Here is a 24329-nt window from a genome sequence, read left to right on the forward strand (position 1 = left end):
AGAGGTTCTGTTGAACTAAAGGCTTTACATATAGGGTGAAAGAAAGAGTGGAATATCGTCAGGCTCCCACGTGAAGGTGATTTCAAGTTTTCTTTTATACGAATGAAGAAGCGTTCTAATGAAATGGATTGCGGAACACGATGAGACACATTAAGTGTAAGCAATTTTCAAAGGGTGTTTAAGTACATGCATACAACAATAAAAGCTTTGAGGTTAAGGCACAATGAAGAGGTTGAAATTAAACACACTCACCTTGCCGTCACCATCGCCACCATTGTACGGCAATGTTAATTGCTCTCATCCTTCATAATCCTGGTCATTTGAGTACAAAACTATTCGGTTATAAGACTTTCAAGAGGTGTCAAATGCGTTGTGTTGTGGTTTGAACCAAATCGGAATCCCGATTAGTATAAAGCGGGTGTATAAACTACAGACCAAACTAAAATTGTGTGACGGTTTTAACACAATTGTCATTCTGGCAGAATCCAAATATGTTGCTTCGTGAAAAGCGTTCCGCAATAATGATCTTAATTTCACAAGAAAAGACAAAAAAATCTTTTGGAAGGTTAATATACACAAATTGCTTTGCTTTGTTGCAAATTCCCAAGTTTTCCATTAGAATGACTTCAAACACGCCCGATTTTAGCGTGCCAAAATACATTCCACCCCCTATAGTTTTTTTTTAAAAAATCTATATCTGTCAAGAATCTAGCGCTGATTAACGGAAAAGTAATCATATTCGGTATAGACCTATCCCAGGTTTTCCATTAAAATGACTATGTTACAGCAACCGCCATTTCACTGAAGATGAAACGTTTTGGATTATGAAGATAATTGGCTATACCTTGTATTTGTCTGTGTATTAATTAACCCAAAATTGAAATATAGGCTGGGCAAATAAAATGCTCAACATATTTTAATCACAAAGCAATACACAACCTATATAGGCACCACGTTAGGTAAATACGATTACAATCTAGTCAAAGTGATTTTAGGTAACACACAAAACAGGTAGTTAATTTAGGTTGCAGGTATCGGCTGGCTAGTTATTTCAACGCTGGCATCCGCTGGCACTGGCGAACCAAACAACTGTCTTTGATTCACGAATTCTGGTTCTGATACCGCATCAGTAGGAAGCTTAATCAGTTGCACAGTGGCGTGGTTGGTGATTGGCTTGCCCTCTTTGTCAACTGGAGCAAATCCGTGAAAGGTGTGGCGGGGGTAGATTTCTGTTGGACGCTTTACGTTTCCGTAATCAGTAAATTTGTATCGGTACTCACTACTGTCCATGGGTTTTACAGGTTCAGGTTCGTTCTCTTCCGTCTGCATAATGTTTAGAGTTGTTACCTGGTGTTGGTGAGCTAGAAGTACCACAGCAGAAAACCACACTTACCGCAAGGGTCTCTTCTAATTTTTCGTCACCTTTTTCCCTTGGAGGAATTCGGAACAAATGGTTTTCCATTTCATCTAACGTAAGTTGTTTGATCGGGATGCGCTTGGACAACAAAGCTCTCTCCTTGTGATACAAACTGCGGAAAAACGAACAAGGTGAGGGCTGGAAAATTCAGTCCAATGTGCATGGTTAAAAGTAAAAAAATGAATTTACAGAAAAAATTAAACCATTGTGTTTTCATTTGCCAGGTGAGATTTCTAAAAAAAAGTTAAGCATTTTTTACTAAATTTACTGAAAAGTTTTTCATAACCATTTCGTACACACCAGGCATTTCCGGGCTATTTTCAGCATGCGACATCGCCTGTTTGTATGTCTCGATACATGTGCATTTCTGTTGTCGTAACGATCGTTGTCCACTTTTGAACCTAACCATGCAACTACTACAACACTAATTCCTTTCTATTTTTCTGAGCATTTATTGAACATAAATAAACTAATATTCGTCTTTCAAATCTGTTCCTTATTTAACTTCGCATTTTGAACTGTTGCTTGCACTGCATCTCACTAAGCTGAACCAACTGACATCGACTCGGATGAGTGGTGGGAAATATCGGCACTGTTGAATAAAATTGCTTTTTAAATTGTCTTTTCATATTAATAAGAATAAGATTTTTGCATTCTGAAGCAGCAGCTAGGAACTACAGTACACCTTACTTGTGTAAAAAAATGCATAATTTTTTTGCAGACCACTGGTTAAAGTTGTTTGTCCAGAAATAGAAGTATAAACTTAAACCCTGACACGTTTTCAATGATTCTGTCTATTATGCAGCATGTTTGAACTGATATTTTCAAAGCGTTGTCATATTTTTTAATGTTTGATTCTGGATGCGAATCTAATACATGAGTAATACAAATTCCAACTTACTTCATGTCATGACCGTGTTTGTTGGCAAAGAGCTGATGATTTTCATCTTTGATTGGGATCTTATTTGACTCCATCGTCCATCTCGTGTCGTCAAATGGCCCGGGAATAAAACCATGATTTTTCTCGCGGGATTCATCAAAAGCTGGAGGAAGTTTAATTCCTTTCGCTCTGGCTACAGTATCCACACTCGGATTTAAAACCTGCACAAATATCTTGTATTTAGGGTTATTTCTCTTTTGTGGACCTTCTAAGGAACCAATAATTGGTTTAATACGTAAACGCCTTTTTTACAACGCCTAGCACCTTATAATCTAAATAAATTGATTTTGTATTTTAACTTGAAATGCTTTTGTATGATCGCTTTTTTGTTAAAGTGAAAATAATAGCTAATAATCACAACGGAATGTCGACAGTCTTTAATTTTTTCAAACTAAACAACAAGCTTTTTATTTTTCTTTAATTTTATAGCATTGTTATTTTTGCGCGACCTACTGATAAAATCAAACGTTTTGGTCCACATTCTACAGTGGATTGATGTGGCCTTCCTGTATGTTGTAGGTAGGATATACATTGGAATACGTGACACCAGCCAAAACATAATATCGAGTACTGAGAACAAAGCGACAAAAGCAAACACGTTTTCTCACCACAGATAAGGGAGGTATGTGGGGGGCGGGTCGCCTACGCAGGCCAAACTTCCTAGGAGAATCCTTTAGTAGACTTGTAAGTCGGTCGAGCTGATTCGAAGCGTTTGTTTGCTCCGTGGCGCCCAGGACGCGATGAAATTTCATCTCTGGGTCGTCCACGACCAAGCGGGATTTCCAACTCTCTTCTTCGCCCCTGAAACAAAAATACAACGATAACCAACTTCAAACACGACGCCTTCGAGAAAAAAATACGGTATTTTAGTCATGAGTAGTTTTGGGTTCAGTGAAAGTAAAATTAATTTTCAGTTCTTACTTTTTGTGGTCGAGCATCTCCTGCTTTCTCAGGTTGCCAGCCAAATGTATCGTAACCGGAGATTCACCGAACTTGGATGGTGGCCGCCGGTACAGTTCAACGTCCTTCGAGCGTTCTTCCCATCTACAAATAACTAACTTGTAACGCGAAACACAAACAAATGAAAATTCCCAGTCAAACTTTTAGTTCGCTCGAATTTCGCAACAAAACTAAAAACGATATATATGACATAACCTCCTCAACTACATAACATCACAAAACAGACAGAAAGACAAAAATACATCAAAATCTTACTGCATTCGTTCCCTGCTCAGTGTCGGCTCCATGATGTTGCGATGAAGAACATTGTCCCGGAATCGAAGCCTCAGTTCTTCGATGCGCGAATCGTCGGGTTTCAATGGGTGAACGTTGCATGCGCGACTATTTTTCACCCCAGGATACACAAAGCCTTCTTCGGTTCGCCACGCTCGCTTGGCTGCCTCGTCCTGTTCCTGGTGATAAGTTTCCACGTTGACCGGAACGAGCATGGCAGAATTGTACGTCGGGTGGTAGGTGTATCTTGAAAAAGATAAAACAATTGTGAAAGATAGAATGACGCTTTTTTCTGATTGGAATTTCACTTGAGCAAAATCAGCTCCCCAGATGCTTTATAAAAGTATGTCATTAATCAAGCGTCTCCCAACCTTTTTTGCACTACGGATCGGTTTTACACGGGCAGCATTTTTACAGACCGGCATTCAAGTTGTAGCAGATATGTACAAGGCTGTCTAGATTTTTGCAACCTGGTTTTTAGCTACGTGCATTTTTATATTGTGGCCAATAATTTTTTCTTTCTGTACATACCGCTACAAACCCTTTGGTTAGGGACACCTGCACTGAACAATCAATGTGTTGCAATCCTGCCCAATGCCCATGTAAAATGTATAGAAAAGCATTCGATAGATGTTAACAGTAATGGCAAACTGTATAGTAGACTTGCATCTGTATACTTTCATTCCCATAACATTGGTTCGGAAGTGTTACAGGCATGTAAAATATGGAAGAAAATCAAAACTTTTTCCAACTTAAAACCTAAAATTGTTAAATATGATCATTTGTACCTTCCATTAGGATCGTTTTCCATGAGCATGTTCCGCAGAATATCTTTGCCAAGCTCAGTCGAGTTAAGAGCTTGTGTGCTGTAGTTGTGAGCCGTAGATACATTAGCAGTGAGACATTGAACAGGTGAACGACGATCTTTACCGGCTTCCTGTTGCACCGCCATCTATAGGAAAGTAAATTATACGCTTTGTGCTATAGCATTGTCTGGCTCTAATATTATCATGTATTAGTATTGTATATTATAAGTCGCGAACACGATTAGGCAGGGAAAGGTATGTGATAAAAGTAAGCAGTGCTGCATTTTTTTATTGGTTTCAAGTTTAAACGCTTCAATGGCATCGGGTGCTCGTGCAACTTACAATATTCATAGACACGTAATTTGGTTGCGAGTCGTCTTTTTTCTGCTCGAGATAAGCGACATACTCCTGGTTAAAATTGTCCATAGGCGCCCATCGGTGTTTGGGTTCACTGATTTCTTCAATCGGTTTCATCACATCCGACTCAACTGCATGAAATATAAAGTTTTCAAAAGTACGCACGTAAGTTCTTGTGGCCAAATTACCTTGAACTTGGTTGTCTTCATTATGGTGGACCTCGAAGTCGTCGTATGTTAGGGGAATTCCGAATTCCCTGCAGAGGGAAATCACCATCTCCGCTGTTGGAAAGAGATTCGAATGCGCTACGTCACGTAATCGATTGAGCTGCGTCATCTTCAACGTAAAGCAAACATCGGATAACATAAAAACAATACCAAATTTCCCCAATTCCGGAAATATGTCAACAGCTATTTGAAACACTTTTAATATTTCAGCATGATTTTCGAACATACCTGGTGAATTTTGGTTATGCATTCCAAGCATGCTTTTGGAATCATATCTCGAACGTAGAGGAGAGGTTGCTCCAGTATTTCACGCATAGTTTGGTGGAGACGAACCCGACACATATCCACATCAAGATTGGAGTAGTGGCGATTGTTGAATGACATGGACGAGTCGTACAGATGAACGAAGGTCTCGCCGTCTTCAAAATAACTGAGGCTTTTATTTTTATCACGGATCAACTATTCGTTGCCAAACTTGTATTCATGGCAATGTGACGCAAGCTGGTTTTGATATAAAATACAGTACTTATTTAACACATTTTCACATATTTAAGACACACATATTTAACACAAACGCCTGTACGTGAAAAACATTTTTTAATTTACTTACACTGTAAATTGCACGATTCAAACTTAATTACCTCAAAAAATAGAAAAAACATTGTTTAGGTGATTGCATTTGTAACAAAAAATACTTTGAGGAATTTGAGACATAGATATAACGCATAGGTAGAAAAGGTTACTGTTTGCAGTCGCCGTGTAACATAGTTTACCACCTTTGCATTCGGTTCTTTTAACTTCGTCCAACAATCGTTTCATCGCACCCTCCCTTAGTCCTTCCACCACGATCAGATGTAGATTTCCGTCGATGACGTGGAACCCTGTCACAATATCCAACTCACGGCTTCTTTTCTGCTCTCTAAGAGCAAAAACGGACCAATCAGTTGTGGGCATATGTACATGAGATGAACGGCTAAGTGTTAAAACGTAATCCCCAGAACAGTGTTTTGAATCACGGCGAAAAGTTGCGTGGCATTGTAAGGGAAAATTGAATGCACTTACACTGTCAGCTTGTACGTTGAAAGTGCCGACTCTATAAGTTTTGGAGCGAAATGATCAAGCTGCAGCGCTTTTGCGTTGGTCCTCGTCACAAACTCTTCGATTCTCCGTAGAAAATCCTTGTTAGAGTAACTGAAATAGTAGACCATCCGAGAGTACGGGCACATCTAACAAAATATAAAAAAGTTTTTTTTTCATGGATTATGCGGAACCTTAGAAAAACACGGATGTAATACAATTACACCAAAAAAGAAAGATATATGGGACATAATAAAGGGATCATATTTTTTTAATTCACCTGCTTGGGCAAAGGAAGCAGGCGCGGTACATTTTGACTGGGCACGAACGGATATCTCAACGTTAGTTGCATCTTCAATGTTGTTCCTGCTTGAATGTAGTGACCGGCGAGCTGGGGTGGACGCACAGGGCGGTCCACTGCACCTGGGACCCCAACCAACCTTGTGTTGTCATCCAGGTTGAGCGGATCTTTAAGCATGTCCGGCAATCCGCATGGGTTGACACTCACCTGAATACAAATAAAAATCCTACAAATGTGGAATCCAATGGGGGTTTTTGTTCTCTATATGTGTTTTTTTTAACTGCATAATATTTTTGAGTACCAAATGCAAAATAAATGAAAAAAATTACAAAATAGCCGACTTGCAACAATTGTTAACACCAGCAATTATCTCACTCTCAAGTTAAGCTTGGTTTGTCCTCTGAGGATGTCCATCAATGGAACTTTAGCGATCCCGTAAGGGTCATAGGCCTTTTTCTTGGAGTGAAAAGGATTGAAAGCTGTTTTCTTGGCACTTATCAGACTCACGCTTCCTAGATCGTTATCGAACCTCTCTTCCCCGAAAAGTGATGGCTCCCTGAAAGGACCTGACGTTAAAGGTGAACAGCTGACTATAGTTTGAAATTTACACAAAATATGCAGGTATGGAGCTCTCTAGTTGAAAACTGCCCTACAGAGGAGTGGAAAATGTGTAAAAATAATTTAATTAGTGTAGAATGATGTTTGAAATAATAGAAACAAAAAGATATGCAATTATGGACCACTAAAAAAAGCAGTAGCTTTTTATACAGGATCAGCCTGGCTTATAAATCAGGAATATATATTTCGCCCCATGGGCATCTTCAGTTCCTTCAGTAAACACATTAAATGATATAAAAACGTCTGAAAAACAGCAACATTAGAGAAAGGGCTAGTGATAAAAAACAACAACAACTTCGACCTCTTGCAATGCTACTGTGCGAAGGCAAAACACTGAGTTACCCGCCTTGCATGAGAAGGTAAGAGATTTGCGTACACTGTGGAGAAACCGCATCAGACGCGGGTGGAGATAAGGAACGCGGCGATAAGTCGAACGGCGTAAAACCACCTTAAAAACACACACGAAAAACACGAAAAAACATGTAGCCATTGAAACGATTAAAAGCAATAAAAAAGAGAGAAAGATTTTTAAGAAAACACATCAACGCACCCTAGGCAATATCATTTTTTGTATGTTAATGGTGGCACCTGTGAGGTGAAGCCACTTTGCCTCGCACATGTCTAAATCCCGAAAATGTGGTTGTTCCACAAAAATTACATCAAAACAATCCGCCATGTTCGGTTGATTTGCAAAAGTGGACTTGTGCTGGGTTGCGTAGTGCTTTAGCAGAGCTACGTTGTCATCCCCTTTGGCAATATACGTAGCAGTGTGCACGCTGTGTGAAAGCAAATACGTGGGCCAAACTAAAAATAGTTTTGCCGTTAGATGGCGTGGCCACAGAGCAAATTGGAGGAGCTTTTCCATTGCCAAAGGGGATGACAACGTAGCTCTGCTAAAGCACTACGCAACCCAGCACAAGTCCACTTTTGCAAATCAACCGAACATGGCGGATTGTTTTGATGTAATTTTTGTGGAACAACCACATTTTCGGGATTTAGACATGTGCGAGGCAAAGTGGCTTCACCTCACAGGTGCCACCATTAACATACAAAAAATGATATTGCCTAGGGTGCGTTGATGTGTTTTCTTAAAAATCTTTCTCTCTTTTTTATTGCTTTTAATCGTTTCAATGGCTACATGTTTTTTCGTGTTTTTCGTGTGTGTTTTTAAGGTGGTTTTACGCCGTTCGACTTATCGCCGCGTTCCTTATCTCCACCCGCGTCTGATGCGGTTTCTCCACAGTGTACGCAAATCTCTTACCTTCTCATGCAAGGCGGGTAACTCAGTGTTTTGCCTTCGCACAGTAGCATTGCAAGAGGTCGAAGTTGTTGTTGTTTTTTATCACTAGCCCTTTCTCTAATGTTGCTGTTTTTCAGACGTTTTTATATCATTTAATGTGTTTACTGAAGGAACTGAAGATGCCCATGGGGCGAAATATATATTCCTGATTTATAAGCCAGGCTGATCCTGTATAAAAAGCTACTGCTTTTTTTAGTATTATAAAATAAGTTGCAGTGATCGCTAGGCCTGCATCTGCAGTTTTGGGTAGATCCCAATATTTCAATTTTTGAAGTCAATTATGGACCATATATTAGAAATAATAATTTTGTGTGTTCTCTGAATTATGTTTCCTGTTGGATTATTCCGGGGTTACAAATTCATGAAAAATCTATGATAAAGTCATCGAGAGGAAAGACTTTTTTGAATCTAATTTTTGCGATTTCGAAAACAAATTTATCTGTAACAAACAAGAGAGATTGACTACAGTAACATCTGCACCAACATATATATATATATATATATATATATACACACCCGGGTTTTTGTTGTTCTTTCTGATCACGATCATGTACAGTTACATGCAGCGCCTGGCTTTGGATGAATTCACGTACCTCGCCTTCGTTCGTTCGGCCTATTGCGTGCAAACACTACGTGTTAGAGCGAGCAATGCTATGGCATCGTTTTTTTTGAACACACCCAAAAGAACGACGTGGCTGTCTTCAAAATAAACGTGCTTTCCATGCGGTCTTCCGTCCGTAGCGTGGAATGGGTGGTTGAGAAACGAATATTTGCAGTAAACCGGCTCGCACGTTTTTTCCAGTCTAAAAATGGCAAAACTCTAAAGTAAAGAGATTGAAAAGTATGCAGTACAATACCATTTTTTTTAAAGGTGTAGAAAATCTTGTGTTTTTGTGAATAGGCATACAATAGAAAGTATGATGCTTTGTCTAGGGTTACGGCCGGCCTGGTTACCAACTGAACCCAACAGTCAAATATAAATACTTACTGCGAATACGACTGCGGACTGTTAGGGAGATCCTTGACAGATTTAATTTTGATGACCAGAGGGTTGAGTGATCGTTCGAGATCCTCGGGAAGCAGTGACCCATCGAGCGACACCGTCACCAATGCGTCCTTGATAGATCCAACCGGGTCAATAAGTCGTGACGACAGGATTTTATTCCCTTTAAACCATATGGTAATGATAAGAACATTTGCATCGTAATGTTAAAACCAGTCAACTGTTTTACAACAATCACATTTTCGGCAATTAACTGATCGATTTATATTTCCCTTCGTTCATTACTTACAACGCACACGAAAACAAATGAAGAAGTGTAAATTTACAGAACTTTATACACAACTTGTAGTCCGGGTAAATTCCAACTTTACCAACACGCAAGGCGTAAAAATGGACACTTTGGCGAAAATTAGCCGATCAAACTATATCTTCTATATTTCTTTTTGTATTGGAAGTATTGTTCATTAATTGAGAATATATTACGGACCACAATTTTCAATGCCAAAATCTGATAGATTTTATTCCCACATGAAACAGCCACGTTAGTTGCAATGAACGTAATCCCGATGCAACATGTTACCTCCAAACAAATGTTCCAATTTCACGCGAATTATGGCAGGTTTGAATCGCGCGCTCACAATCGAAGTTCGTCCGGCTGATCCGTGGATTTTCGATTTCTTTGCTTGCGCCTCCCCTTCTTGGCGATCTTCCTCTGATTCCCTGTAGTTGATGTATTATAAAAAATTCTTAAGGTTAAGTAATATATTATGTGAAATATTATAATAGTTTAAGGATTTTTTGACTGAAAAAATTGTTGTTTTTAACACAATTTTGCTTTTTTGAATCAAGCCAACAAATGATGATTACCAGTTGCCTCAACACTTTTGCTTACTTTGGATCCTGAACTTGGACTTTTGTTTCTCCACCACGCCGGGATTTCATGCTGTTTTTACGAAGCTTCCCAGTCTTCGCTAGTTCCTTCTGCAGTTTAATCTGTGACGTTGCGGTTTATTTTTAAAAATCACAACAATTTGAGGATTGGTGCAATTAGAAACGCTTTAAAGTCAAGTCGCAGAATTTTTCATACACTTCTGTCATTTTCCCCTACCTGTTGTCTCTTAAGCTCGTTGATTCTCTTTTTTTCTTCTTCGGAAGCGTTAATGCCAGCTAGACGCCCGAGCGAACTTCGCACACTGCAAAAAGTTCATAAAGTTAATCGGACGATTGTAAACACAGCTTAAATACGCACCGCAGAGGTTGGTTCATATCTCGCTCCTCCCTTTTATCTGTTTTTTTATCGTCATCTGCCTTCCCTTTTTCGGGTGTTTTTTGTCGGACCTTTTCCTGCTGTGAATTTTTTCGTGCGTCGGTAACCGATGGACGGGGTTGCAAGTTTTGCCAACTATTAGACTGCTTCGCCACAACTGCTTGAACCTGCAAAAATATCACGGCCTAAATTTAAACTTAAGGCGTAACAGGATGAGTTTTATTCTAAGTTTTAGCTTAAATATTTTGAGACCACCTTTCAGCAATTTCAAATAAGTATTGTATTCGTATATTCAACGAAAGGTTTTTGTGGTCAGTTTCGGTTTGTAACAAAAAAAACAACTGATGCTGATTATTCTGGCCCCTTATGAAAAGTGTGGTTAACAAATACCCCTTTTCCTGGAAAAGCTGCATCATTGCCCGACGGAAGTCTGAAGGCTTTCGGACGATCTGTTCTCGCCTTGATTGAAACTTTCTCCTTTGCGTCCCAAATCTTCATCTCAATCGTGTGATTATACAACGAAACCACATTCTTTGAATTAACCTCTATCTGATGGCTGCAAGCAATAAAAACAAGAATCAAAACACAAAGAGGGAGCTAAATAAAATTAAATCTCACTTGTGCATCCAAGCCACCCAAATATTTTGGCCATCGTCCCACGTTTTCACAAGCTTAGACTCATTTTCGGTGAAGACCTTGGCTGCTACTGCGTAGGTAACAACGTCCGTTACAGTACGGTCGTGTCTTGGTGCGACGTTGTATTCGCTGTGCAGATACTGATTAGGTTTAGGAGCTTCCATCGTTCGTTTATTCCTTTTCATTAGCTCTTCTATCAGCCGACTATGCTCATCAGTTGCTGAGAAAATCAAAGTTTAATTTAACTAACAAAACAACATTTGGTGACAATTGTAATTCAATAGTTTTTTGTTGTAACAATATGCACAGCTCAATACACAAAACACTCACTTAAGATATTCTGCATATACAAGTTTGCATTACTTTTCTAATGGTTTGAACGTATCTTATACATCACAACTGATTAAATTATAAATCGTAAGTAAAAAAAAAGTAACATTTGTTTTTAACTTACGTTTTGGGTAAGCAACTGAAATTGTTATGGTGACATTGACAATGTGCGTTTCTGGGTCATCATTTCCTAGAAGTTGGGGTTCATTTTTGGCCAAATCTTGTAATGGTTTTGGTGTTGAAGGTGGTGTTTTCTCTTTTTCCCTTTTATCATCAGCATTTTTCTCCATATTTTCATCCATTGTTGGGTTTTATACATACATTTTTCTTACACAAACCTTGCTCTTGTGCACCTTTACGACAAACAGCTTTACATAAAAAAATACAGTGCAAAATAGAACAGTCATTTACACTCCTTGTGACATAACGCATGCTATATAAGTCCTGGTTAAAATGGTACAATTTAGACCAATAAAGGCAAAGTTACTCTTAAATTTCATTGTTATTGTTAGGGATAATTTGTGCATGCCAGAATGTGAAAAGCAATTCAGTCTAAAAAAAGGCAATAAAAATACAAATTTCAAGCACTACTGTCCACCAGTCGGAATGGATGGTAAAATCGGTTTGGCATTAGCACCCAGTTTATCTGTAAGGGATTGGTCCATCCATTCATCCAAGGTTTGTTGTTTGAGCCTTGGCCCCAATGGTGTTGTTGTTCTTGAAGAGTCTTTTAGTGATCCCTTTAGTGAGTCCAGGGCATCGCTCAATGCAGTCAGGTCAAGGGGTTGTTCCTGTATATCAGATGGTTTCTTTGTTGTTTTGGATGTAGACGTTGGCTTTCCAGATTCTTGATCAGAAAAGCCTCGAGCAGATGAGAGTCCTGATAAACCAGAACTCACGACATGTGTAGAGTTGGAGCTATCTGATGACATACTTTTGGTTTCATCTGATTCACCATTGAGTATCTTCACTTGTTCAATTCGATCATCACCAACATTTGGGTATAGTGAGGCAGCAAATGATGGATCTTGATACAGAGAGGCAGCTTGTGCAAGTGGGGAACCTTCTAACATGCCTGGTGCTGTCATTGGCACTAAAGGTCTTTGAAACAGTTCATCATAAATACTTGGTGAAAATCCTTGCACTGCTTCTTTGGCTGCATTTTGTCTGCGACGGAATGATGCCTCCTCGACCGGGGTTTTTCTTGACCTTGACTCCAGCTTGGCTCTGTTTCGAGCGGAGGTTGTATCATTTAGACTGTTACCAGAATCAGCTTGGAAAGATGGCCTTGACCATGTACGGCGCATGTTGGCAGACAAAACAGTTTGGTGTGTTCCTGTTTCATCTTTGTGTTCAGTTGCAGAAAGTTGTGGGTGCTGTCCATCTCCTTCACCTGTTAAATCAGTTGTGCCCAAGTAATCCATTACCAGTTGACGGAGGCGGTCATAAGCCTCAGCCAATCTATCACTGTTGATTACCATGTCGAAAAATCCTGGGTGATCCTGATTTATTTCTTTATACTTGGCACTTTGATGTTTGACTATGTAATCCATCTGTGCTTCACTGTATACTCCCCTTTCCATCATTCTGGCACGGTGTTCTTGCTCGGAAATAGGCATTATTAAGACATATCTGGGCTCAAAATAGGTGTTTCTTAATGTTCTTATTCCGTTAATTTCCATGTGGACAACACAAGCAAGGCCTTCTTTCGCCACTGCCTCAACAGCATCAAGTGTTAAACCATACAAAGCACCAGCATGTTTAAAAGTTTGAATAAAACAGCCTTGCCTTACAAGGGCTTGAAAATGCTCGGGTGCAACAAAATGGTAATCCTTACCATCTTGTTCTCCTGGAAAAGGAAGTCGTGTGGTGTGACCGACTCCAAAACCAAAATAGTCTGGGAATTCTTGGGCCAAGCGATGTGCAAGTTCACGCTTTCCAGAGCATTGGGGGCCAGACAGTACTAGCATTGGGTAGGGCATCTCAATACTTGGCAATGTGCTCTCATAAATTTTACTAGGTTGAAGAAAGCGATAAACAGTGTGTGTAATATGATCCAAAGCTGCTTGAACTTCTGCCGGTGGGTCAAACAAGTTTATTGCTGCTACTTTTTCATCAACTTCGATAGGCCTGCTGTCAAGTTCCTTCAACTGTTGCATTGCGAATATCACAGACTTTCTGTAATCCTCCAACTGAGTGATAAGGTTGCCTTCAAAGTTTAAAATTCTCAAACTTTGTATGGCCTCTATGAATCGTATTTCTGATAAGTCAGACACCTGGTTTTTTCCAAGGTTGAGACTGTAAAGCTTTTGGTTGTTGGAAAGGCCTTCTAAAGAAGAAATTTGGTTTTCTTGTAGGCCAAGCTCTTGTAGTTGTGAAAGTGTTTCTAGATTCTTAACTTCAGTTATCTGATTGTAACCAAGATTGAGATGCCTCAACTTTAATCCAGTTAACCCCTCAATTGCCGAGATGGCATTACAAGATAAATCCAAATATTGCAAGGATCTGCAGTTTCCCAAACCTTGGATAGTATAAATTTGGTTGTTTGAGAGATTTAGGTAACTCAAATGGGAATGAGAAGACAAATCAGACAATGAAGAAATTCTGTTGTGAGAAAAGTTTGCTTTTCTGAGGCCAAATGGAGGGACAAAGTCAAGAAGGTTTGTTAACTCATTGTGTGACGCATCCAACTCTATCAATGACCTTATGGTACTTAAACTTGTCAAATCAGTTAGATTGTTGTAAGACAAGTTTACTTTTTGCAAATGCACATAGGACTGCAGAATAGAAACATCTTCAAGTCCATAACCTGCCAGTGTTACACTAAGAAATACTTGCATGGTGCCGCATGATGAAAAACCTGGATTTGACAAGCTATCTGCCACAACATCTTCTGTTAGTACAACCAACTTGCGCAGTCCTTGGGCCTCATCTTCCTCAAGGATAGATGATGAATCATCAGGAATAAAGAGATCCAAACTGTCCTCTGGTTTCACTGGTGTTATAACTTGATTGCTATTGAAAACATTCGCCTCACTCAAGGTTAGCATTTGACTATCAATGCCAACGTCTGTTTCTTGCTCTTTTTCCTCCACTACAGGTTGCTTTGCCGAAGTGGGACTTGGAGTCTTCTTTCCTTTTTTGCCTTTCATGTTTTTCTACAAAAATGCATTTATAATAAACTGAAAAATAGGTGCAATTCTGAATTAGCCAGCCTGTATCCGTATCTATGCACCACACAATTTCGTTACCAAACATAGGCAACTTATTTCAGCTACAACAAGCAGGGTTTTTGTTAAAATTATATAATAAAGGTCTATCCAATTAACATTTAGTTTGTCTTTAACAAAGAAAAACAATACAATAACAATATAACATGCTTCTCTTTTTTTGTACAAATCCAGGTTGTCATACCAACGTTATCTTTAGCGCCGTTGGCGGCAATAACTATTTGGTAATTTTTTTACACTAATAAAACTTTGAGTTGTTGTTGTTGTTGTTCTTCCAGGATATTGTAGATTGTAGAATATCATTTTTTGTTTTGGCAAAGTATATATGCTTTATATATGAAGTTTTTGTAGGTTAAACCGCATTTGCCAAGTTGCAGAGACAAATCTTTTTTGCGAGCAGTCTCCAGTGCCTAATGTGCATGAATAAAATAAATATATTCAAAAGAACGCGTTAGGTTACGACAGAGTATTATGTTTCTATCGTTTGTAACCATCATGTATAGTCGCATATTTTGTCGCTGTAACCGTTATAGTTCTCTATGTTGTAGTTTCTTATCTGTGACGTTTATTACCAGGCCGTCTGACCAGGGGTCTTAGCCAGTTGTTATTACCAAGTGTTATACAAGTTAATGTAAACTCCAAAATGAGGTGTTTCGACTTTCTGAACTAAGTAGCCTATCTCATTAAATGTGGGAAAAGTCCACTGCGATTAGGGCAGGTTTGTTGTCACGATTAAGCAAATGAGAGTCATTTCCAAAGATTAGGCCTAATTGTCAAAATTAATTCTGCAAATTAAATTAGGTAAAGACCAATATTTAATACCGTAGCAATTCTATGAAAATTTGCATTAAAAAAGACGAATCGAATATCACAAAATATAACCCTTTTAAAGCTATTTATAGAGCGCGGTTTTTGACCGGGGAAATATTTAGAGCGCGATTTTTGACGCCTAGTTCTGTTTGTCGTGGATTCAGTTGCATGTAAAGGGGTGTTGCGGTTGCCGCCCACAACGATTTGCGCTAAACCGCTTTCACTCAATGTGTTTCAGTCAAGGTCGTAACTTGAAGACAATTGACTGGCTGATTGGAGCCACCCACTAAGTTTACTACGTCACTGATTGTTATTGGCTTCTGCGGTTCTATCAGATAGCAACCGCGATGTAGTTCAGACGACTGGCGTCACTTTTGAAATCTTTTGTAGAAATTAAGTATTGTTAACGAGTTTGTAGTGGTAATAACGCGTCGGCGACCAACAACCGTATGGAGGATTGCTTTGCTAAGTTAATATGGTCTAATTATAAGATCATACCGTGAGTGGTTGATGCAGCTGATGGGTTTATGAAAACTTAGTCAGGTCATAGTTGTGCAGCTTGTAAGCACATTAGACTGTCTAGATTAGGTCTGTATAGTCCCTAAGGGCCATTCGAAACGTAATAGATTTGCGTTGGTCAAAACTGTTTATTCGGCCACTGAATGCCTAAGATAACTGACTTCTTGGATTATTGATTTTAAAAAATCGATTTCCTTGTCGCATTTGATAATGTTCTGACAGGGTTCGTTTTGTCACGTTTGATGGCGGTTCTCTTAATTACAACAGGATTTCAATCCTCTGTCAAATTATTGGAAGTCTCCTGTCACACACAGCAAAAACAGTCGCGACTAGAAAGTGCAGGGATTGCCCTGGCATTTCTCCCGACATAGCTCGATATCGGCCTTGCGTTGACTTTGGAAACCATAAGTACTGGGAAGCGTTGGACGGTCGCCGCCATTTGAGGGTTGCACGCATCAACGTAGTTCGAGTCTGTTGCTAAAAACTGGACAGCGACCAGCTGCGCATAACAAAAGGGTCGATGAAACCGTACACTATTATCAAAGTATAGCAATGTTTTAAACCATAAGCAACGGTGTTGAAATTACAGGCAATAACCCGTGTACATTTGCTGGCGTTTTAGGTGGATAATTAATTTACCTGAAGGATTGTTTCGATTAGGGAATACAAGGTCTTGTTGTTAGACCAGCAACGGAGCGGATGCCTGTGCTATTTTCTCAATGGCGCTTCTGCGAAACATTGTAACTTGACCACAGCAGTTCCCTATAGCCAGGCTTGTTGAACCGAAGGCAAGTCATTCAGTTTACCAGTTGACGACGTGGTTGAAAGGACATGGACTTAGAGACCATGCTGTATATCTGTATGGAAGCTTTAATAGCTGTTATGTCCGTGGTTGGGAATACACTTGTGTGTTACGTTATCATGAAAAGCTCGACTCTTCGCAAAAAAGTGAGTTTAAAAAGTTTGCCTTCATTTTCTGTTAACGAATGTTTTTGCGAGTCCGCACGAAAAATAAATAATTGCAGTTGTGACTACTAGAGTATATTGTATCTACTGTCAGGTCCAGCTGTAGGTTTACTCACCGAAAACATAATGCATTATTTAGCAACATTAAATTTGGTATGTAATCATATTTTCGCCAAGCCGGAATAAATTATTTCGTTTCAGGTAATGTACATGTTCGTCACATCACTAGCGTTTGCCGATATATGCGTTGGTTTGATTGCAATTCCGTTTGCGATTCTTACCAAACTCGGTTTACCGCATTCCTCTCCTCACATATGTATTGCAATGCTTTCCTTCATCATGGTCCCCACGCAAATATCAATCTTCAACATGATGGCTATTGCATTAGAAAGGTACCATGCGTGTACACTGTGAAAGTATGACAATTTCTTCATGGAAAAACTTTTGGGTTTGCTGTTGTTTAAAGGTATATGGCGATCCGGCACGCCAGAGTTCATTACACTAAACTGACGTTGAGCCGGAGTCACTTTGTAATAGCGCTGACGTGGTTGTTGTCTACGGTGATAGGGATGCTTCCTCTGCTTGGATGGAACCGAAATGATGCACTACAAATTTGGAATCCAAACAGTAAGATTGCGATATGCATGTGAATGGTTGGTGTATTTGTATTTGCTGCTATGGCAGTAGAACAGTGAAAAACGTTTGTAAAATATTGTTTATTAGCGACTTTATACACAGGATAATAAAGAAAACATTATCTATTTGAATGTTCTACTAAAACCAAAGGCCAAGTTAGTCTGGCCCTGTCTGCCACACTCAGTCAAATTAAATCTGTAGTTTGTAAGCTGGTAAGGTTTATTATGAGCTCATCTTTGATAACTTATATATCGCTGGTGGAAGTACGATATTATCAGTAAATACAGTAGAACTCTTCACTAGGTCTTTTTATTGTAAACCTTGTTCGACTGGAGGGAGCAAATACTCAAGGGGTCATGCATGTGGAATAACGAATAAAACCATGAAATTAAATTTAGGCGAAGCAACCCTAACATCTGCGCGAGATTTCTGTTCTTTTAAAAATAAGCAGAGATCAATTGATTTTTGCCAGGTCAAGCTTGTTACATCGCATTCTGTTTTGCAATTAATTGGCAATGCATTCGTCGCAATGCATTTGTCACATATAAAAGGTTACCAGCCCTCGCTCTCTGGTAAGGGTACATTATTAACGATTAATTTTTCAGGTGATGAGACCAGAATCAGGAACGTAACCAGCATCGGATCGACTGACGTCGAACTGATGGCAGACGAACCTGTTGATCAGTGCGAATTTATGAAAGTAAGATTTCCGTTGAAAACATTACACAACAGTGAATCTCCCAGAGGGCGTGGAAAGTGGTCACGTATCGTGTTTCATTTTGGGTGCGGTTGTCACGGGAAACGATTAAACCCTTTGCTTAAATTTGATACAAATCGATTTGAAAGGTTATCGGGGTGGAGAATCGTTCCAAACAAAATATAAAAGCAATAAACCTGACAATGAACAAGCATCTGGGTGTTTGCCAAACTACCATAAACTAACGTCTGAGACGAAAAACAAACACGTTGCCCCCATTTTACCTACAAATATCTATTATTTACTAACTTAGTAACAAGCTTTGTGGGTATTAAGTGCCAAACGCTAGCCTAATTTATTGACAAAGCGTCACATTATCACAAGTGGTAAAGGCTCATTACAAAGTGGTTTATATAATATTGGCTATGTGATATTTTTCACGCGTGTAGCAATAGAAACAGGCGACGTGTAGTGACTTGAGAAGAAGAGAAATACGTATCAAAGTTTTGTGAATTATAATTATCACGACAAATTGATAAAATGCAACGAAACTCGTTTGGACTCCTTGTTTACATAACAACTGTGCATGGTCACGTAACCAACATGACCTTGTATGCCTTTACGATCCTTCCAGGGGCATCTGCGCATCGCGCGATCGAAGGTGCTACTACACACTCGGTTGTTAAATCTAGAATGCGGTCGATTTAGGACACTCTTGTTGTTACGCGACAGGTGATGGATTTCGATTATATGATCTTCAATTTCATGGTCTGTGTTTTGCCTCCACTCATCATCTCAGCTGTGCTCTACTCCATCATCTTCTTCAGTTTTCTCCGTGCAACCAATACCAAACTTTCACCTCCCGAGGTCAAGAGTCCTCTCTCCCCTCGCGAAAAGGGCAGCGCGACGCCTGTCTCGTCGCCGCCGCGAAAGTAAGTCACGTGACACCACAGAGTCTGACTTGTGTTATTGTAACAACATCGGGACATGATGATTGTTACTCTCCTTGTAAAGAGTTATCGAGTTTCTCCTCAAAGGCTCGAAAGCGTTAAAGAATCCAACTAATCTAAAAATAACTTGGCAAAAGTTCAGTTTATTTGTGAGCCGCAGATGATCTCACGAAACATAGTTTCCCCACGTCAATACAAGTTATGTACGTAAACGTACTTTGTACGCACCAGTGATAAAGGTTTTGCACATTGTGGTTTGCATGTATAGAAGCATCGCTTTCGGCTTTATATTTTGACTGGTCTGGGCAACTTTTGTGAACATTTTTGAGAAACAAGTTAGGATAATCCGTATAATTATTTGCAATTAAATATTCACGGGGAAAAATCAGTTCATTTCATGGTCATCTTGTACTTCCACCCGTCAAAATGTGAACATGTAATCAAATATGAATATGACCCGCTTCAGGGTGTTGTGGTGGAAGACGGACTTGTGCATTCACAACTTGGTAACTGACCGGTTTTGTTAACGTGCAATGCATCGATTTTCGAACAACTCCAATTCCAGGGCACCGGGTGGCCATTGATTGATTTTAAATGTTAATGAACTAATTCACGACGAGCAGCGCAGCCCAGTGTCAGGTGTGACACCAACACTGACGCAAAATACAAATACTTTTCGTGATATACCTCAGTAGTTACCTCAGTAGCCGAAAAAAGTTTTCAAGCTCAGTCCAAATGAGTTGTATTTTCTATTTTTTTGGCACAATATTTTTCACCAACAGCCTGACTATTACAGAAACACTATAGAAGTTGTTGTTTGTATGAGTTATGTTAAGTGTTGTTTTGTGTTTCAGCGGTGGTTTTCGAACAACTAGTCTTAATCACTTCGAACTGACACAATTGAGCACGTTCGAAAATGGGCGGCCCAAGGTAAGTGGATGAATTATGTTGATGTCGTTTACTCTTCAAGCACGAGGGTCTTTGAATGGCATTTTTCTTGCAGTTATCATTTTATACATCCGCTGCAAAAGGATTTAAAATTATCCTGCAAACATTACTATTTCTATTTTTCATTTGCTTCGACAGGCTCAACTTAACGGAAACTGTCACGGGCAGCAGTCTAACCGCACCGACAGCAAACACGCGACGAGCAAACCAATTTGCCCGACGGATATTCGTGTTGAAAGTAAGGACTGCATTATTGCTTCAAACCGCCTTGTGCTAATAATTTTTTTTCGGCCTGCAAACAGGGTCGAATCCAATAGTATGTTGATTATATTAAAACGAATATGTCGTAACACATAATTGCGTTTTTACCCTTTCTTTTACCTTTTACCAAATGATTTTCAACATTTGTTGTATTGGTGTTTACGCCGATAAAGCGTCACTTTGGTCTCTAGAATTCATTATAATCCTTGCCGTTTCGTGTATGACCTATTTGGATATGTTGCACCAAATAAAAAGAATTTGGCTTTGCATTTTAAATGAAAAACAACAAAACAGACCACCTTTATCCGAGGTCCAAAAGCTTTTGTGGTTTGTCAAAACATAGAAAGAATATACGTAATGTGCTTTAAGAGGTTTTGTGGTTGGAACGACGACGTATATCAAATCACTTCAGTGCACGCTGGGACAAAAACGACGGCACATAAATTGTGCATAGACCTACATATATGTTTGGAATATGTTTAGTTTCGATTTTTTGTGATATCATCTGTTCTTTTCTTTACTTATCAATTTACGTTATGACTTACGCAAATCTGATCGATCGCAAAAAAACGCTGCGTGTTACGTCATGCAAGTCCCGATGTCTCTACACGTTTTCCCGATCGATCCATATCGGCTTTAAAAACTTTTTCTGTAACCTCGCCATGTTGTTCTACACCGGCGAAAAAATCGTTAAACGACATCATGAGGTGTATTTTTGGCGACCGCAAACCCCAAACGTTATGCAATGCCTCTCAGTCACCTTGTGCATGTTTAACTCCATTTTGTGTTTGTTGTAAGCTGCCGTGTGTTCTATCAGTAAACATCCGCAACAGTACAGCACTCATTATATGGACCAATGTTGTACGTATTTAATACATTGTATAGTTCAGTTTATAGTGCGCTTTTTTGGGAATAGTATACTTGTAATTCAACTTCAATGTTTTATATACACGCAAGTAGCTTCCTGGCTAATGTCTTTAAACCCGAAAACGCTAATAGTTACATGAAGATTTATCCACATGAGTAACATATCAGCAAACAGTGTGAAGTTGTACTTGGTTTTCACATAAAAGTAAATCTGCAAACAAGTTAATTACGCGGTGTGGTTGTTTCTGATATAGTTGAATCCCCTACGAGTTCGGCTCAGACAGTCCAAGCTTACCAATTTCTTCGGGATGGTTCCAACACATCCTCCTTCATTCTTGGAAGATCTACAGCGGAAGGCACAAAAGGTAAGCGATTACACATCACGTTGTTTGTTTTATCAACATATTTTGCGATATTATGAAACTTTTCCGTGTGTTGGAAAAAAATTTCATGTAAGTGAGCTCAAGTTTTTGACGTTGTCAAAATCATCAGTTGTAAGAAATGTAGCTTTTAACGTTTGGGTATGGTACACCTATACCGCTATGCAAATATCGGAACTGATGAGAAAACACACAGCCCAAGAATATATAGTAATGTGGTTGGTTCACGATAAATTATTGATTTTACGACGATGTATAGTGAATATATTGAGTGAGAACATGTGGGATAATTAATAACCACAATTTATCTGCATAATCAACATATTGGAGGGATAACCAAGATTTGCGAATGCAAAAGCTTATGTGCGGCAATTGTTGAGAAAATTATGATTGTAACAGTGCACTGCGTGCTTGTTATTTTTCTTGTTTTGAGCGCTGTTACTGCATTTTGTTTTATTGTTATTATTCGACACTGTTAGCGATTTGGTTATAAGTGAGTTTTTGTGCTTATTTTTAGTGGACACGCAGTTGCTGAGGGTACGACTGGAAAAACTTGAGAAGCAACAATCGAATGAACCCAGCGACAGTATTATCAGGTATCAAATGTCAAATTAAGGATATAGGGCCTCCTTATGCCAACCAATAACGTACATGTATGTTTGCGTGAGGTTTGTACCACTTATGGAGCTGAATTTTATTATAGAGATCGTACTAAGAATGGAAATGGAATGGCGAGTGGATACAGCTCTGTCAATTCAAGCATTTCGGTAAACATTGTAATGCGGAAACCACTCACAAGTTTGTTGTTTAAATTACTGTTTTCTTTTATCTCCTTCAAAGATAAATCATTGCGACCCAAACTTAACAAGTCATACAATCATTTGACATTAAATATTTTTTGCCGCGTAGTCGCCTGCAATGAGATCTCGTAGCGGGACAGACTGCAGTGAGACCACCAAACGCAACCATAGAGAGCAGCGCCATAGAAAGCGCAAGAGAGAGTTCAAGGCAGCCGCAGTACTTTGCCTCATTGTGCTCTGCTTCGCCATCTGCTGGATGCCGATACACACCTTAAATACCATCCACAGGTAAAGCTGTAACCACTTAGACTAGATGCGATTGAAAAAATTAAGCTTACTACTTTAAATTCGTTCTGGCACAAGTTACAGTGAGGTATGACCTCTCTCTACAGAAGTTCGTTACTGCACAGCAACAATAAACTATTGAAATGATTTCCGTTGTATTCAATAGATCAACGCCTGACTGAAGCGGCCGCAGACTGACTTAATCTCAACCATCTGTCAAAAATACCTCATTATAATTTGTGCCAGGACGAAATATAAAAAGATCATTATTTAAACTATATTAGAGTTTCACAAATTAAGGTTTTTAATGTTCAAGCGTCAAACCAATACGAGATACATAAAACCCTTAACAAACCAGTCCATAGTGCAGAGCAATTTGGTAAACAAAAACTGTTTTGGGCGAAAGCAGACTATTATGGGCCTAATTGTTTGGAAACCATAAAAATCTTGAAATCATTGCAATTTGTCTGCTTTTCGGTGATGTAGAATTTGATTGGGCTGTGTTTATTGTATGTCCCACATTTAATTACTCAATAGTATTTGGAGGTCAATAATCAAGATTACTGAAGGTTAAGTTTTCCCTATATCAGAGAAAAGTCACAAATCGGGGTTCGAAAGCACAATGCTACTTATTGCGTGGCAAGTAGCCAAGTAGTTCCAAACATATACTCGACGTTGTATCGCTTCCTGCATTGCGTCTTGAATTCTTGATGACGCATAAAATGGGCATAATGACATTGCAAAACTTTCCATGCAATGTTTTTCTAGCGCACACTTTCAGATAGTTTGCCATGTTACTGCTCATTTTCAGGGTTAAATCAGGTACCAAAACCGCTTCTGGGCTTTAATATGTGTATTTGTTTTAGGACTATTAACCCTTACTTATGTAAAATACTTTTTTCTTCAACAGATTCAATACCAAAGCAGAAGCTTATATTCCACCGGTTTTCTACAGTGTTGCTATTCTTTTGTCGCACGCGAACAGCACCGTCAACTTTTTCCTTTATTCTTGGCGATTGCGGGCGTTTCGACAACAGTTAAAACGCCTTGTGTTAAAACGAATTTTCCCCTGCTATCGAGTTCGATTTTGACCCAAAATGAAATTGCAATTACCGCCGATGTTAAAGTGCGATAAACCGCCAATCAGAAATTCTATACTGCCGTTTGTTAAAAATGTTCATTAATGTTTCACGTGTAACTTGTTTTAGCGTCGGCCATGAATTCGCCCACGTTGGGAAAAGGCAAAACACAGGGTAGGCGTGGTTAGCAAAGCAGGAAGTAAGCTTTAAACTATACATACCAGAAACTTGTTGGTAAGCCTGAAAGTAGCTGCATGGCTAATCACAAGCAATCATTTCGAAGAACCGAAAAACCCTCCTTTTTTCTTCAGCGCTTCAACACTCAGGCGTTTAAAAAAGGAAAAAGGAGGTTTGCATGTGTATACAGTTGCAGGGTAGAACTGCTTCCA

General features: G+C 39.2%; 3 protein-coding genes across 4 annotated transcripts; 1 reads left to right on the top strand and 2 right to left on the bottom strand.

The window, feature by feature from the left end:
* Positions 1-905: 905 nt before the first annotated feature.
* LOC145897627 (uncharacterized) lies at positions 906-11872 on the bottom strand. Of its 2 annotated transcripts, none has more exons than XM_082986004.1 (24): positions 11637-11872; positions 11165-11402; positions 10937-11102; positions 10529-10713; positions 10388-10472; positions 10172-10272; positions 9860-9999; positions 9265-9442; positions 8955-9079; positions 8793-8889; positions 6734-6914; positions 6338-6565; positions 6043-6206; positions 5757-5899; positions 5209-5399; positions 4942-5089; positions 4739-4884; positions 4379-4542; positions 3573-3836; positions 3279-3401; positions 2966-3158; positions 2319-2518; positions 1394-1529; positions 906-1314 (listed from the first exon to the last, which is right to left on the bottom strand). In XM_082986004.1, the coding sequence occupies exons 1-24, from the start codon at positions 11812-11814 to the stop codon at positions 1021-1023; spliced, it is 4068 nt and encodes a 1355-aa protein (XP_082842130.1). In that variant the 5' UTR covers positions 11815-11872; the 3' UTR covers positions 906-1020. The 2 variants fall into 2 exon arrangements, with proteins under 2 accessions (XP_082842130.1, XP_082842129.1); XM_082986003.1 differs by having other exon boundaries at positions 906-1323.
* On the bottom strand, positions 11872-14689 carry LOC145897628 (uncharacterized). The gene has a single exon (XM_082986005.1). It carries the CDS (start codon positions 14662-14664, stop codon positions 12100-12102), a length of 2565 nt encoding a protein of 854 aa, XP_082842131.1. The 5' UTR covers positions 14665-14689; the 3' UTR covers positions 11872-12099.
* A 2213-nt stretch (positions 14690-16902) lies between these two features.
* On the top strand, positions 16903-23952 carry LOC145898135 (uncharacterized). Its single transcript, XM_082986569.1, has 12 exons — positions 16903-17019; positions 17239-17429; positions 17504-17664; positions 18279-18373; positions 19103-19302; positions 20175-20250; positions 20407-20506; positions 21651-21761; positions 22294-22372; positions 22480-22543; positions 22686-22864; positions 23772-23952. The coding sequence occupies exons 1-12, from the start codon at positions 16903-16905 to the stop codon at positions 23950-23952; spliced, it is 1554 nt and encodes a 517-aa protein (XP_082842695.1).
* Positions 23953-24329: the final 377 nt, after the last annotated feature.

Source organism: Ascidia mentula, chromosome 4 (assembly GCF_947561715.1).
Source record: "Ascidia mentula chromosome 4, kaAscMent1.1, whole genome shotgun sequence".
NCBI lineage: Eukaryota > Metazoa > Chordata > Ascidiacea > Phlebobranchia > Ascidiidae > Ascidia > Ascidia mentula.

Excerpts from the sequence above, each read along its gene's own strand:
- LOC145897627 (XM_082986003.1), bottom strand. The coding sequence starts at position 11,814 with ATGGATGAAAATATGGAGAAAAATGCTGATGATAAAAGGGAAAAAGAG. Across the intron at positions 9,080-9,264 it reads AGTCCGCAGTCGTATTCGCA|ACTGGAAAAAACGTGCGAGC; the intron begins GTAAGTATTTAT and ends TGCCATTTTTAG. Across the intron at positions 3,159-3,278 it reads GAGATGCTCGACCACAAAAA|GGGCGAAGAAGAGAGTTGGA; the intron begins GTAAGAACTGAA and ends TTTTTGTTTCAG.
- LOC145898135 (XM_082986569.1), top strand. The coding sequence starts at position 16,903 with ATGGACTTAGAGACCATGCTGTATATCTGTATGGAAGCTTTAATAGCT. Across the intron at positions 18,374-19,102 it reads ATCAGTGCGAATTTATGAAA|GTGATGGATTTCGATTATAT; the intron begins GTAAGATTTCCG and ends GTTACGCGACAG. Across the intron at positions 19,303-20,174 it reads GTCTCGTCGCCGCCGCGAAA|CGGTGGTTTTCGAACAACTA; the intron begins GTAAGTCACGTG and ends TTTGTGTTTCAG.
- LOC145897628 (XM_082986005.1), bottom strand. The coding sequence starts at position 14,664 with ATGAAAGGCAAAAAAGGAAAGAAGACTCCAAGTCCCACTTCGGCAAAG.